At 40.3% G+C, this 15,630-nt stretch overlaps 2 protein-coding genes and 1 non-coding gene across 3 annotated transcripts in view; 1 reads left to right on the forward strand and 2 right to left on the reverse strand.

Moving 5' to 3' along the window:
* LOC120334854 (holocytochrome c-type synthase-like) overlaps positions 1–9,369 on the reverse strand; it is a 29,495-nt gene extending 20,126 nt beyond the window's left edge. Inside the window, exon 1 of the mRNA XM_078113577.1 lies at positions 9,366–9,369. The gene's annotated coding sequence lies outside the window, so the exon portion shown is untranslated. The remainder of the gene's footprint in view (positions 1–9,365) is intronic.
* On the forward strand, positions 685–13,594 carry LOC120335120 (neuroligin-4, X-linked-like). Its single transcript, XM_039402615.2, has 15 exons — positions 685–814; positions 897–1,104; positions 1,507–1,731; positions 2,232–2,404; positions 3,011–3,188; positions 3,884–3,984; positions 4,760–4,844; positions 5,646–5,812; positions 6,197–6,316; positions 7,926–7,997; positions 8,432–8,541; positions 8,945–9,117; positions 10,018–10,131; positions 11,883–11,994; positions 12,088–13,594. The coding sequence occupies exons 1-15, from the start codon at positions 713–715 to the stop codon at positions 12,158–12,160; spliced, it is 2,013 nt and encodes a 670-aa protein (XP_039258549.2). The 5' UTR covers positions 685–712; the 3' UTR covers positions 12,161–13,594.
* Positions 13,595–14,640: 1,046 nt separating this feature from the next.
* Positions 14,641–14,713, reverse strand: Trnak-cuu (transfer RNA lysine (anticodon CUU)). Its single transcript has one exon. It is a non-coding gene; the product is annotated as a tRNA-Lys (tRNA).
* Between the last annotated feature and the right edge of the window lie 917 nt (positions 14,714–15,630).

Below are 15,630 nucleotides of genomic sequence, written 5' to 3' on the forward strand. Positions count from 1 at the left end.
TTCGAAAAGAAACGTAGTTGAGTCTTCTGATAGAAATGTAGACGTTGTTATACACGAGAATGGATAAATTAGAGGTCAAGTAAGAGTGAATGCTTGTAATATTAATTGATCCATCACACCAAACTCGCATGTATAAGACCAAACATGTGAATTAAAGCAAACTCTACAGATAGACCTGCTGTCCCTTGTAATGTTCTGCTCTGCCCCTAAGGCACTCACCTGGGCCCGACTCTGCGCATATGGCCGTTGTTCCGACCGTCATGCTAGAAACAAACAAAGGTAACCCCTACAAATAAACCGACCTTGACCCAAACCCATTAATATCAACTAACGAATACACCAGTTATAAGGGTTGGGAAAATTACGGTTCGGATCCGGCCACCTAAGTACTTCATTAGGACCACTTGTGTCTGCTGGTAGTAAGACTATATTGGATATAAATTTCCGTTGAAAATATCGATGACAGTCGCGAAATAATGACCCCAATTGTGACATTGTGCTTCTTAGCTCAGCTGTTATAAATAAACTGTTTTTATTCAAAGTTTTTCTCATTGAGTTTTAAGCCTCCGGTCCAGTAGCCAATTATATCATGCGTAACAACCCACGTAGGAGAGTAACTGCCCACCCCTGGATTAGCTTTTAATACTTGCATTACTTTTTTATTAAAAAAAATTTTTTTCCATTTTTAGTGCCTTTTTACAAATAAACGTGTATGATGTTATCTGTTGTTCCGTTTATTATTTTTCTTACATTGCATACATCATCAGCTCAAGATAACGTCATCGAAACTACGTCAGGACCTATACGTGGCCAGGTAATAAATTATTTTGTTATCGACCGATTATAAATCTCATACCTGTCAACTCGGATATCATATCTAATTTTTTTCCCCCCAGAGGTCAGGATTTGCGAACAGAGGCGACATTACTGAATATTTGGGAATCCCCTACGCTGAACCACCCACCGGAGACAACAGATTTCGGGGCCCGGTTCCAGTCAGGCCGTGGAATCGAACGTTGGACGCGTTTGAGTTCGGCTCAGCTTGCCTGCAGAATGACCTTGAGCTAAGTACGTCTCTTGTTGGGGCTCAAACCACAGACACGGGTAAGAGGACTTCTTAATATTTTGCTCATTTGTTTACATCTGGCATGACAAACTACTGCCCGCGGGCCAAATCCGTACCGCTCGGTATTCAGTCTGGCTCGTCTGATGCTGCCACAGCCAAACTAAAAACAAATTTGGATGTTTTAGCTAAAAAAATAGCTCAAGAAATTTGTTCAAATTTCAAGCAAACCACCTTACGGCGGCGAGAAGTCCAGAAATCCTTTCGCACATAACTATATTCGCATGGGATAGAACCTGCGAACACACGCAGAGTAATCACAGGTGCGGTGGCGAGCGTATTCCTATCGCTTAGCTCTCCACGCCTTATATTTTATAATTATCACGACATTCCAAGATCGTGTTAGCACAAACACCATGGAGCCTAAAGTTTCTATATTTCAGCTTTCTCCGGTATTGTGATGAGTGAAGAAGATTGCCTCTACCTTAATATTTATCAGCCGGCTGGTACAGATATGACGTCCACGACAATGTCAACGTCACAAGATAATGTGACGCCACAATCAAATGTGACGTCTCAACCCAATGTGACGTCCCAACCCAATGTGACGTCAGAAACCAAAGCTGTCATGGTCTTCTTCCACGGAGGCGATTTCGTCAGCGGGTCAGGTAAAGTGAGACCTAATTCTAAAATAGGGTAGGATTATTTATCCCGGGGGAAAGGAAATTGCATAAAACGTTCTAAATCAGGGGCGGGCAAATACGGCCCACTTGCATCTGTTGAAATGACGAGTATAGCTTTGAGTAAATTGTTTTTATTTATAGTTTTGTTACTCCCGAAGTATGTAAACCAAGATGGCGGACACCGGAACGTAGTGTGTGTACCAGGTACCAGGTTAGGGTTAAACCATAATTTCAGGTACAACTACTACGGGAGTCACTTGGCTAGTCCCTGAACTCGTAATAGAAATAAAATAAGGAAAATTAGAATAAAAATATGACCTAATCCTAACCTGGTACACATACTACGTTCCGGTGTCTGCCATCTGGGTTCACATACTTCGTAAGTTACCATAGTTCGATTTGCAGTACATGGTGGGTGTGGGATTAGTTAGCCAGTTGTTCGTTTCAGTCGCATAAATTTTGACACTGCTTTCTTCTTTTTTTAGGAATGGCATACAGCGGATCGGTGCTTGCGTCAGAGCATGACGTCATCGTAGTTACTGTGAACTACCGTCTGGGGGCGCTAGGATTTTTATCAAATGGAAGTGACTCAATGCCAAGTAATTTTGGACTCATGGACCAGCAGATGGCGCTGAAATGGATCAACGAAAACATTATGGTGAGAGATGACGTGAAGACAAAATTGTATTTGAATCTTCGGAAACTGGGTTAGATACCGATGCAGATGATCGATCAAATACATAACACGTTTTTATTGGGCACATTAGTGGACATAACGATCCTTGCAATATTATGTTGTTGTTCTTGTTATTGGACACGTTTACTGGACCAATTGCTTTAAACTTTTTAGTGGTTAAAGATGGAATTTTTCTTCAGAAGGCTATTACTCTTTTTTATTTCTAAATTTTGTATGAATTCTATGAAGTTTGATATTTCGTCCAAATTTTCGCTGTATTATTTCATCCATGGGAACACTGGCTGTCCGGTTTGATTCTGTAAATTCTTGCTACGCGAAACTCGGAAATTTTTTGAGAGTGCCGGTAGCGTAAAAGGTAAGGACTGCATTGCTCTGATTAACGTGTCCACATATTTGAGCATTGTTCTCTTGTAAGTTTTAATAGTTTTATCACTAATAACAAAATATCTACCACCCTCTAAACTTGGAAACCTTCCCCTCCCATGAACTAAAAATATGGGTAATATACTGTATCATTTCAAACTATGACGTCTCCCCTATATCTCTCATTTTCGTCTATTTTTCTAGTTTTTTTATGGAGACCCGGAGCGGATCACGATCTTCGGCAGCGGCTCAGGAGGGTCGTCCGTTCATCTGCACACGATCATAGAAAGTAGTCGATCTCTCTTCTCCAGGGCGGTTGTTCAGAGCGCAACATATAATGATGCGGTCTGGGATAGTTCATCAGCCAAGGAGAACTACGACGGTATGTACTAAAAGAGAAATAAAGTCTCAGGTTCCAATCCCATCACTGCCATGCCAGATCAATGCCTAGAAAGGTCTAGGTATGACGTATCATAGTGCCGTGTGGGTCAGATCAACAGCTAAAGAAAACTACGACGATATGTATTGAATAGAGGGTACCCCTGAAGCATGCGCACCAAGATGTCGCATAGCCTGAACCCTAACTTGGTACACAACCTCAGTTCAGGTTGTGCGCCATCTTGGTGCGCATACTTCAGGAGGTCCGAATAAAGATTCAAAGAGAGAATTGCTGGGCTCCTCGCCGTCGTTGGGTGGTTCACGTAACCGCTGGTCGGTTACGGCTTCCTCCACCACCAAGTACATGCTTCCGAAAACAAACAATATAACTAATCCCATACCCGACTTGGAATGGTAACCGGACGAGAGGCCGTGGTTCGCCATATTGGCTTTCCTTTCCCCCGGGATAAATATATAAATCCTATCCTTCTCGCCGCTACAGGATGATTCACGTAACCGCTGGTCGATTGCGGCTTCCTCCATCATGAAGTCCATGCATCAGAAACAAATAACTAACTAATCCCATGCCCGACATGGACTTGTAAATGGACGAGAGGCCGTCATATGACTAAGTCGTCATATCGGCTCTCCCCCGGGATAATAGGAAAATGTTATCCCATCCTTATGATTTTGTTCCAGCATTTCTGGCAATTTTCGGTATTGGCGCAATGAATGACGTAATGAGTTACCTACGTAACGAAGCAACTGCAGAGGAGATTTTAGCAGCCTCAGAAGAAATTGTAAGTTGCCGTTTCTTATTATTTGCGCTTTGAGTAGTATTTCTATAATACGGCAGCGTTTGCCAAATTTTTCTTTGTACAGCGTCAAATTATCGAGAGAAAATACTCAAAGCGCGCTTACGCGAAAAAAAAAATTGATGCCTTCAAATAAAATTCAACTTTGTGATCGTTAATGTGTACTTTATGCATTTTAAAGTTTGCAAACATGTAGACCTAAGGAATAAAGGCAATGTCAACAAAACAACATAATGTCATAACATTTACATTTATTTAGTTATTTATCTTGAGGGCCTAATAAGCTCTTTGAGCTACGACAAAAATACTCCCGAAGTATGTGAACCAAGATGGCGGACACCGGAATGTAGTAGCGTATGTGTACCAGGTTAGGATTAGGACATAATTTTATTCCAATTTTCTCATTTTATCTCCATTACGAGTTCGGGTACTAGCCAAGTGACTAACGTGGTTATTGTACCTGGAATTATGGCCTAATCCTAACCTGGTACACACTACGTTCCGGTGTCCGCCATCTTGGTTCACATACTACGGGAGTACCACGAAAAATGATATGTTTGATACAGAAATATTCGACATTTAAAAAAAAGGTGGCCAGAGTCAGATATTAGGATTCATGTCTCGATTTTTTCTTCCATAAAAGTCAAAATTGTTTGTCACTCCGTAGTCGGAGCCAGAATTAGATTTATAAAAATCACCGGAGTATCAGTCGGATTCGGATACTAAGTTCTGCGACTTCTAACATCTTTATATTTTCCAGGGAGTCTGGCAACCGGTAATCAGCAACCTAATACCCGTTCAACCACGAGAGGCGATGAAGAGCGAGACCGTCAACCAGGACCGTTGTAAGTCGATAACTATTGATATTTTCACACTATCGATCTGAACAAGTCTCTTTGCAGAAGAATGCTAGTAGTTGTTAAACCATCGGCTTGGCTTGACAGTCATGCTGGGATCTAAATAAAAACTTGCCATTCCATAGCTTTTACGCGGCATGAAGTCACAGGTTCAAATCTCATAGGATGATAATTATGTACAAGAAGATTGCTGGACTCCTCACCGCTATAGGCTGGTTCTATACCGACGTACTTATTTCTAACGCACAGCAAAATGCACCTAACATGTGTCTATTAAATATATACGACAAAATGTGGCCTAGCCCAGGGCTACTTAACTATTTTTACCGAAGATCCGCATACAAAACTTCAAAATTATTTGGGTCCGGCCTTTCCAGAAATTATATTTTGGCATCCTTTAACGCACACTTCCTCGGCCTGCTAATGATTATTAGCTAATCAAGATTATTATGGCGATTTAGTTCTTTTTATATATATTCAAAACTGTAAAAGTCATTTTATAAAAGAAAACTTTAAAAGTGGGGCTGATGATTCAAAATAAAGAATTAGGTGCGGTCCAAACCAAATACTCGGAAGATCAGATTCGTACCGCGGTCCGCCAGTTGAGTAGCCCTTGCCTAGCCAACAAAAATCACCCCTTTGGCCGGCGACAAGAACTTCAATTTGTGAAAACATATTCGACCATTCATCAGATTCAACTACAAAAGTAGGAATCGCAGTTCGTATCAAATGCAATTGTTTATCTTTTATCTCCAAGTTTACAATCGATTTTCTTATCTTTTAACACAGATATTGATATGGTGGTCGGTTCCAACAACTTGGACGGCTCACAAATTGCGTCATCAGCCGTGGACGTGGACAGTGAAACGTGGTACTATGACGTTGTACGTGACGTCACATCTCGTACGTCAGAATTTAATGATTGGGATGAAAGTGACGTTGGAAAAAGAATGAAAGTAGGTTATACCTTGGCGTGTAAAAAACAATAAAATTCTTCTCTGATAAAATAATTCCTTCTCGACTGGGAAACGCTGCTATAAAGGAGTGCTATCGTCACCTTTTTATGTTTTTCATACTTTGTGGGAGTTGACCTCGATGAACGAAAAGTCGTATCGCTCCCTCCTGCCCATGCCAAAACAATTTCAATTGCTGTTGCCATTTTATAGATGACTGTATTTTGGTTGACGAAAGAATAAAGCTCTCTCTCGCGCGCGCTCTCAAACGCCAATACTACTATATGCGACTCATAATCACGCCTTTCCCAAATAACGCTCCATACAATCAGTCACTAATATTCAACAATTGTATTTTGATCATTCAACATATTTCATCCTTTTCAGATGTTCAAACTATTCTACGGCGGTTTCTATGGAGATTTCAACGCTTCGTTACCTCGGTTGAAGAATGCATTGAGCACGGTGATCTACAGCGACCAACTATACGAGACTTGGGCTCAAGAGGTATTTGTGTTAAAACTGTTGTGCACAAAGCAGTGCTGTGTCAATGGTATTTGACCTTTAACCCCAACGTTGTTCTATAACAGTGGTTCCCTTTTAAGGCTCGTGGCTAGGACTGGATATAGGACAGATATTCCCTTGTGTATGACTTTTTTTATTGTGATTCATAAATGTCAATGATGGAATACAATTGATTTTGTTTTATATCATTTCTTCAACTTCGAATCAATTGAAAAACGAGTTCGGCTCCCGCATCTGCGTTGAACATTTTTGACTTAAACTCCGAGAAAGTTTACTTTTTTGCAACAAAAACATTTCGAATTGAACATTCGAATCAAATTGAATTGTAAATCATTCGAATCGGTTCAAATGAAAATTTTGAATCGTCGCCATATTCGTTTTAAATGACGCACAGCCTGAACAACCCCAACCTGGTTCACATGCTATGTTCAGGTAAAGTCAATACTTACATATGGCTTTTTGGACACGTAGTGGACAGCGATGATTTGTTGTTATTACTTATTGATTTTAATCGGTAAGTATGTTGATAGGTATTTGTCTGTGTGTATGTCTGTTAGATGCACGCGATATCTCACGAAAGCGAGGTTGAATCTGTTCCAAATTGTGCATGTGCATTCATCATATCTCGGCCCAAAATCCTATTGATTTTGGGCAAATTATGTCGTATAATTAGAGAGTTAATAATTAATTAGTAAAGGGACACAAGGTGTCACTATGGAGTAAGAGCGTTGTTTTGGGGATCCCCTAACTTTTGATCGATAAGTCTTCGGACTCTGACCGATATTCTCGTGTTGTTCTCTGACACGTTTTGAAGAAATCGCCTTTTACTTTGATTACTGAACCAATTGCTTTGAAATTTTCAGTAGTTAGAATTTTTCTCCAGAAGGCTATTGCTTTTTTTGCTATGACGTCATCAAAACTATGTGGCTCTACGTGTCCATATATTTGAGCACAACTCTCTTGTTCCTTTATAGTGAGGTAATCATGAAACATGTTTCTTATTGTGTGTGGCAACTCAGCAAAAAGTCTGTCTGAGGGAATTCATGATTTTAGTAATTTGTGTGTCTGAAGGAATCGTTACAATAGAAAGTCACGTGCAATTATTTAACAACCAAGTATTCGAAATTCGACTCAAAAAAAAAAATAATTTGATTCGATTCTTTGATCATCTGGTTTTAGGGAATGCCAATCCTTAATGACTCCGATCACCACCAATACAAATATGAAACTCCGAGTGCGGTGAATATAAAAAATACGACCTCATTTTGGCATCTTGAAGTCAGAAAAACACAACAAACCTCGGCACTCCCGTAGTCTGTGTACAATACGTTAATTTTCCATGTTTAGTTCCATTACGAGTTCGGAGACTGTCTGTGTTAGCCACGTGAATATACCCCCTGCCCACAGGTTTCAGTCGATTCACACAACTAGATGTAAAGTAGGCGAACAGCATTAGTTACCTTCATAGTGGTACACACACTTCTGGAGCGCTCAAACCTCGAGTCTCAGACGAAAAAGGGGGTTACAAGTCGTGAGGGAATGAGTCTTTGTATTCAAACGTATCAAAATAATCACATAAATTATTTTTTAGATTGCAATGACGCAGCATGCCAGATCAATATATAAATATTCCTTCAGGGTAAGCGGAGGTGGTAGCCGAATGGTAAGTTGAATAATTGCTTTTCTGTGCAACTAATCGATCATTTTAGTTCAAAATTTCAGTTCCTGAAAACAGTTGCTGCCTCACACATCTATAGGTTTGATGCATGAGGGAATAAAATTTTAATTGCCTTTTCTGACAACAATGGGTATTTGTCCGCAACGCTCAAACAAAGAGGTGCATTGGCTTTTTGATTGAAATCAATCATTAGATGTCAATCAAACTCTTTCCATATCGTTGCGAAGTCCCTGCAGTTCGCGGATTCGCAGGTTGTTCTGAAATTTTGAAACATTTTATGTGATAAGTTTGCTCAAAGAAAAGTCGCCTTCTTTATAATCTAGCAATCAATAGAGCATAGCCAGTCAGAATATTTTATATGGTAAACGAAATATGACAATGCTGCAACGTAATTCGAATGTGAATTTTTTATTGCCCAGGGAGCAGCTAACGGCGAAGAGCTTCCCTACTTGTTCGGTCTCTCAAGTTCCGCTGACGAGACGCTCTCAAATGAAATGATGAGGATGTGGTCGGAGTTCGCTAAATCCGGGTTTGTGGAAGTATTTTTAAGCGTATTCTCGTCCTTCACTCTAAACATGGCTCTGTATCCATTAAGACCTCAAAAGCAACATCTTTTTGGAAAACAGAAATTGTCCAGGTTCAGCATTATCTGCTCAATTCATTATCGTCGTTTCCTTCACCATCAAGTCCATGCATATGAAAATCAAATATCTGACTAACTAATCCCATACCCGACATGGCCCGGTAGTCAACAATAGCCCGTAGTTCGACATATCGGCTTTCCTCACCATGGGGAAAACGAGTTCTCATATGGTAAACCTCATAAATGAGATCTCATATAGCTACGCTATCAGCCCCATCGCATTTTCCAAACTTTGCAAATCTGTCACCCATAATTCGACGATCTTATAAACTCATTCGAATGTTCACAGGACCTTCTCCAGTGATATGACGTCAGATCCGTTTACACCTTACTCCTCTTCCGGTGATGGAACTTGTAGAAATACGGTTGTCCTAAACGACGGCAATGACGGCGTAACCAATGACAACGACTTGGAAACACCCAGGAACTGGGAATTTTGGGAACATTATTATTTAACAATGGGTATAATATGACGTCATAACTATTCTAATTACTAATTTAATATATCATAAATTAAATAAATAACCGCATCCTAGTGCATGTTTATTTCTTCGCAATACGATATAGTCATAGTATTTAAAATGTTATTTGGATTCTTTCTACCATGATTTTGTACATTGGCAATAGCTTGCCTAAAGTCTTGTATAAATATCAAACTTGTAATATAAGTAAAGGCTTTGTATAAGTTGTAATATAAAGCCCCTTAAATATCAAAGTTTAATCGAATTTAGATCGTTTTTTTTTTTTAATTTCAACCGGAGCAAAACACTGCTGGACTTGAGGACTCACCTAATCGCTTGTGAGACTTAACTTAGATTGGCTCTACTACGGATCCTGTGACATGTACTAAACAAAGCGCCAGTGTAATTTAACTCAATTATTCACTCGACTGGAGATGTTTCATGACTCGCGATTTAAAGACCTCTACCCAATACTGTAAGATTTACCTCACTGATTGACTCGAATTAGGACCCGGACTCGGATGATGAGCTTAGACTCGACTTGATTTGTGACTCGCGATTTCGGGATTCATCCTATACAGTGAGACCTAACTCAGTGATCGACTCGACTCGGCTCGGACTTCGATGATTCTGACTCGCGATTTTGGATCCAACACTATAAGGTATTATCCCACTGATTGACTCGACATAGAAGCCGGACTCTGACTCGACTTGACTCATGACTCTATTTGTCTCTCGATTTAGGGTCTCCCACCCAACACAGTAAAGTTGACTCAATGATTGACTCGACTCTGTACCCAGATTCCAAGGACTCTCGATTTAGGAACTTACATCTAAAATATTTGTCCGGAGCCAACTACTAATAAGCCCGATTCATCCTATTTACCTCATTTTCCTGCAGGTCTTTCGTGCTCACAAGATCCAAGCGAACCGGGTACCGAAGATCCGCATAGTCCAAGCAATCCGGATACTGGTGGAGATAAAATCTGTGAAGCAGGAGTTTGGTCTGACGCAGGTATGGTCTCACACATAAATGGTGGCTTTCAATTATACCCAATGTTGACTTCGAACGAAAGAAGTTTTATCACCTCAAAAATTTGAATCACGGTTCAAAGGTTATGTCAGTAGGCGGAAGAGCAAGTTGAAAAGTACACTAAGAAGGGTGCTCCCGTAGTATGTGTGCCAAGATGGCGCACAACCTGATAATTCTAAGCTAGTACACATAAGGCATGATTACATGTCCATCAAAATCAGTCCAGCGAACCGGTTCGGTCAAAGGGGTCTCGGAGACTACTTAGTGCCCTCGATTACATGTCCAAACCAACAAGCTGAGAACAGTTTTGGATTGGCCGGATTAAATCAAATAAGTCATGATTTGCAAACACTGCATATATTTTATTTCCAATAAATTCATAAATTGAATACAAATGTTAATAAGGGTATCAAAATTGAATGCACGTTCTTGATTTAAATTCTTTGAAGTTATTTGCAGAATATTATGAGGGGTTGCTTTCCCGTTGAAATTTGCCCACAATCTAGGAAGCAAAACGACAAATTTATTGGGGGCATAAAAGATAGACGATTTAGAATCTAGAAATTTTAGATCATTTTGGCCGACCATCCAGCGTTCAACGCTGCAGACTACTGGCACCTTACGCCACACGATCCATTCAAAAATCACAGTAGGCCTACAGTTACCAGTAGTCTACTGGCAACTAAATTAAAACAATTACATTTTATCAACCAAACACTTGTGTGAAGTGGGCTCATCATATGTAAACAGAAGCACTTTCATTATTTAATATCGCCCTACTACTGCGACGTTACCGACACTGAAGCTTTGTATTTATGCTGGTACCGGTATGTACAGTAAGGGTACCGGTACCAGCTAGGATGCGGTATGGCTGTATGGTGCAATTCCAAAAGAATTCTCAATGCAAACTGAAGTCGTACTGCGCTCAGTTTATACCAATAAATCTTTAGACATCAAGATTTAATTCTCTGTTTCAAAACAACAACCTATCATGCCAATATGCCGCATCGAGATCCCACCAGTACCGGTATTTTAAATTTGTGTTCAGCAGCGACACAATAGATGCAGAAGATGTTTAAATTAAACTTGCCCTATCTAGCTGAATTTTTATTAGTTTAAAAAAGCAACTCACCTACCAGATATGAAAAAAAAAAACTTCCGTACCTCCTTCAATCACGGTGATTCACGATTTCTCGAGTAGCACGGCGAAGCAACTGAGCAAGACCGGTTGGCTCACTCCCAGACCTCCTAAATAGGAGGTCTGATGTTCTGGACCGATAGCACGGATTCGAATCGCAGGCGATCCACTGAAGCGTGAATATGTGGTCTGCTAGACCGGTTCCAGCGGACATGTAATCAGGCCTATACTATGTTCAGGTTGTGCGCCATCTTGGTACACATATGACGGGAGCACTTTAGAAAGCGCACTGCTAATAGAGTGGTCCAGCCTCGAAAGTCTAAAATGCGTTTCAAGCTACGAAAAATTGCCGTGTATGACACAAAACATTCCAAAAGCAGGGGTGCCAAACCTTACATATCTGAAAACCTGGTTAAGCTCTTGCTTGCATTGCCAACGCAGTCAGGCCTCCAGTTAGCAATTGAACACGGACCGCTGATATTAGAATTCGAACTGATCGAGCTAATAGAAACCCCGACTACTTGCATTCACTAATGATAGATTAGACTCCGATTTATTCAGCTCTCACAACAGAAAACCTCTTATTTTTATCCAGGCGTCGACATGTCGAATGACGTAGCAGGTGCCTTGCTGATAACCTTCATCTGCTTGACGGCCGTTTTGTTGTTCATGTTTATCTTCTCCTGCTGGCAAAGCAATAAAATGAAGTGAGTATTTTATTGGCACGAAATGTATCTGGATTATTTTGTGGTTGCTGAACTTTCTTGTTTCATCCACGTAAAACGCTTCATTCCTTACAGGAAAAAGATAAAGAAACTCTTGTCAGACGACTATGATGGTTCGGTGGTTTCCAACATGTCATCGAAGCTGTAGAAAAAGGAATGAATTCAACTTTATACTCAGTGGTTCTCAAAACTTTTTAAGCCCCCCCCCCTCCCCCCTTTTCTAGAATTAGTCTTGCGCCCCACCTCAAAAAAACTAATTATCTAAAAAAAAGTTATAAATAACCGATATTAAGGCGGAAATATGTTTTATTCGAAATATACGTTGAAAATGCGTGTATAGAACGTAAATATCCGAAATGAAGAAATGTAATTTACCAAAAGAAGGCAGGCAAGATCAAATCTAAAAATGCTTTATATTTTAATTGGCTTCACGCCCCCTTAAGAATTGTCTACGCCCCTACGTGGTGGTACGCGCCCCACAATTTGAGAACGACTGATAAACATTTCCCGAATTAGTGATTTTGCTTACTTTCAATTTACATTAACGAAATCCCGGCTTTAAGGAGCTAAAAAATGCTGACTAATTATTAATAAAAAAGGCAGTCTTCGGTCCAACTGTCTTGTATATATCGAAACCAGTGCCGTATCTACGTAAAATGGCGCCGATGGTAAAGTTGAAAAATGCACCCCTTGATCGTTGACTGACATTTTATAACGACTGTTGTTGAATTGAGGATTCTCCCGAAGTATTCGTAGCAAGATGGCGCACAACCTGAACATAGTATGCGTACCAGGTTGAGGTTGTTCAGGTTGTGCATCATCTTGGTACGAATTCTCCGGAGCGCCGAATCGAGATACTTGTACGTTATTATTTGAGAAAAAATACAAGTTCCTACTAATTTCGATATGAAATTATTTGATTGAAAAGTTTTACCCATTTTGCACCCCCGGTACGATTTATGGCTGCCATAACCTAGATACGCCACTGATCGAAGCCCCATCTCCGTATTTTTTTGGGGGTGGGGTTTGATTACTGTAGTTGTCACGAAATATTTATGACGGACTCGCACTGTAAAAACTACTGTAATTTTGCTGTAATTGGAAGAAATTTTGACAAATGTAGACTAGAATGCCACCCAGAAGCGTAGCGAGTAATTCTTAATGACGGGAGGAAGGTAGGGGGATTTTGATATTTCTAATTGCTGAGTTTGACCTCTATTAGCTAGTTTCCGGGGTTTCAAGAGTTTTGGGCTGAGTTTTGAACGTTTCAAGCTACGAAAATTGCTATGTATATGATACAGAAAAATCCTTTTTTCACATTCTAAAAAAGAGGGCCCTCATCGAACCTCATACCCCTAGGGCTACGCCTCTGGACTGCCGCCAACCAAGTCCGTGCATGCAAACCTGGCTCCATCATTTTCTTGTGTAATCTGGCAACTACTTTCTAATTTCAATAAATCTTTCTGTACCTGGCGATTGTCTCGAAATGTTTCAAAGTCTCCAGTGCTTTTTTGTTTCAATTAGAATTTTTAAATGGTCGATTTTATTAACCGAATAATTGAAAATATACGCCAATAATAAATATTTGAAAAATACTGGACAAATTTTTCACCATTAGGCAGAGTTGAGCAGAAGTCCTTTAACCGCAAGTCGAGGTTTTTCCGAGCAAGATCAGTCCGAGCAATCTGAAAAAGTCTCAAATTTTTAGTTTTTAGGGAGGCAATTTTGGTACTCCCGTAGTATGTGTGCCAGGTTAGGGTTGGGCCATCATTTTATTCCGATTTTTTCTATTTTAGTTCTATTACGAGTTCGGGACTGTCTGTGTTACCCTAACACCGTGTTAGTCAAGTGAATATACTACTGGAGCGCTGCAATTTTTTTGTATAGTGACGTAATACGAAGCTTACTCGTGCCTTTTGTCGAAGCTGTCACACTTACTGATGGGAACTGCATAAATACCGTTGTCTTAGACCAGAACTACTTAAATATTTTCACAAAAGTTCCGTTTACGAAACTTCAAAATTACTGAAGTCCGGACATTACAGAAAATTCTTTAGTTGGGGTGGAGATTCTTCAGTTGATCCCGTTTCCCAATTGAAGAATATCCCTCTCCCCCAACCCACCTAAGCCGACAATACCAGCTGATCCTTTATTTGACCTGGACTAATTATTTGGTTAAGATTAGATGGTCTTAGTTGGGGTGGAGATACTACAGTTGGTCTAACTTGAGGTGAAGATTCTTCAGTTGGGTAGCCTGGGGAATATTCTTCAGTTGATCCCAAGTATTTATACAAGCCGCAATAGTTATGTCAGCCGACTAATTCGCTATCGTTCGTTTCTTGTCCGATAATAAGATTGTGGAGTGGTAGAGAAAAAGAGATAAGAAGGCTGAATCATATGGCGAAAAACCGCCTCTAATTTGTTAAGCCCGTTATTTGTTTTCAGCAGCATGGACTTGATAGTGGAGGAAGCCACAACGGACCAGCTGACAGCTGTTATGTGAAGCACTCTACGGCGGGGAGGCGTCCAGCATTCTTTCCGCACTCAATAATCAAACCATTGCACATATGTATGATCACGCAAAGTCGACTTGTCATTAGACCGGGCAGATAAATAGGGCTAAAACTGCGCCCAACGTGGGGCTCGAACCCACGACCGTTGGATTAAGAGTCCAACGCTCTACCGACTGAGCTAGCCGGGCGACGACTACTAAACCGAGAGGGCTTGTGTATAAAGCAAGGGTAGTTTACTTGTTTCATTTTGCCGGCTAATTGAACGCTTGGAATGTAGAGTGCATCGACGTATATGGAATAAATATATCTTAAGTATGTTCTAGTGGAAATTGTGTCAGTATGGCAGCAGCACCGTGGGTTATGTATTCCAGCCTATCCGCCAAAGTTCATGCATCTGAAAAGATTAACTGGTTAACTATTAATAACTCAACATAGACTGGTTACCGGACAACTGCCCGAAAGTTTAATCCTATCGCGTATATTGTTTGTTTAATTCTAGCCCAAGCCTAATTTAATTGAGTTGGTGTTTTTGTGTGCGTGCTGGTGGGAAGGCACGTGATTTTTCTCATGTTTTAAACTTCTTTAAAGATTTTGCTTGCACTCCAGAATTCTCCATTTTCTCTCCAAAATTCTATCCTAATTCACACTGTAACATGGAAACCATAAATGTTATTAACGTTTCTACGAAAAGCATATATCAGTTTTGCAAAAGACATTTAGTCTCGTATTTCAGTTATGCATGGGGTTCCATTTGAAATGAGATGGTTGCCGATACGAAAGAATTATGACCAACTCAATTAGATGGGTTTGTTTCCGCCCGGGCACGAACCGGGGACCTTTCGCGTGTTATTATTTTTTTTTTGTGTGTGTGTTAGGCGAACGTGATAACCACTACACTACGGAAACTCGTCTCGTATTTCCATTAGTTGCAGTAAACAAACTTTAAAACGCCATTGATAGGGTCATACAGTATATGCTTTGGCGATATGCTGAACAGGTACAGCGTTGGAAAATCCGCGGGAAACCCCGCCTATTACACACCTCCGCTAACACGTGTTTTGCTCAATAGTGCCAAATAGTGAAAATATATTTTTAAACTAGAATA

The sequence above is a fragment of the Styela clava genome, chromosome 1 (assembly GCF_964204865.1).
Source record: "Styela clava chromosome 1, kaStyClav1.hap1.2, whole genome shotgun sequence".
NCBI lineage: Eukaryota > Metazoa > Chordata > Ascidiacea > Stolidobranchia > Styelidae > Styela > Styela clava.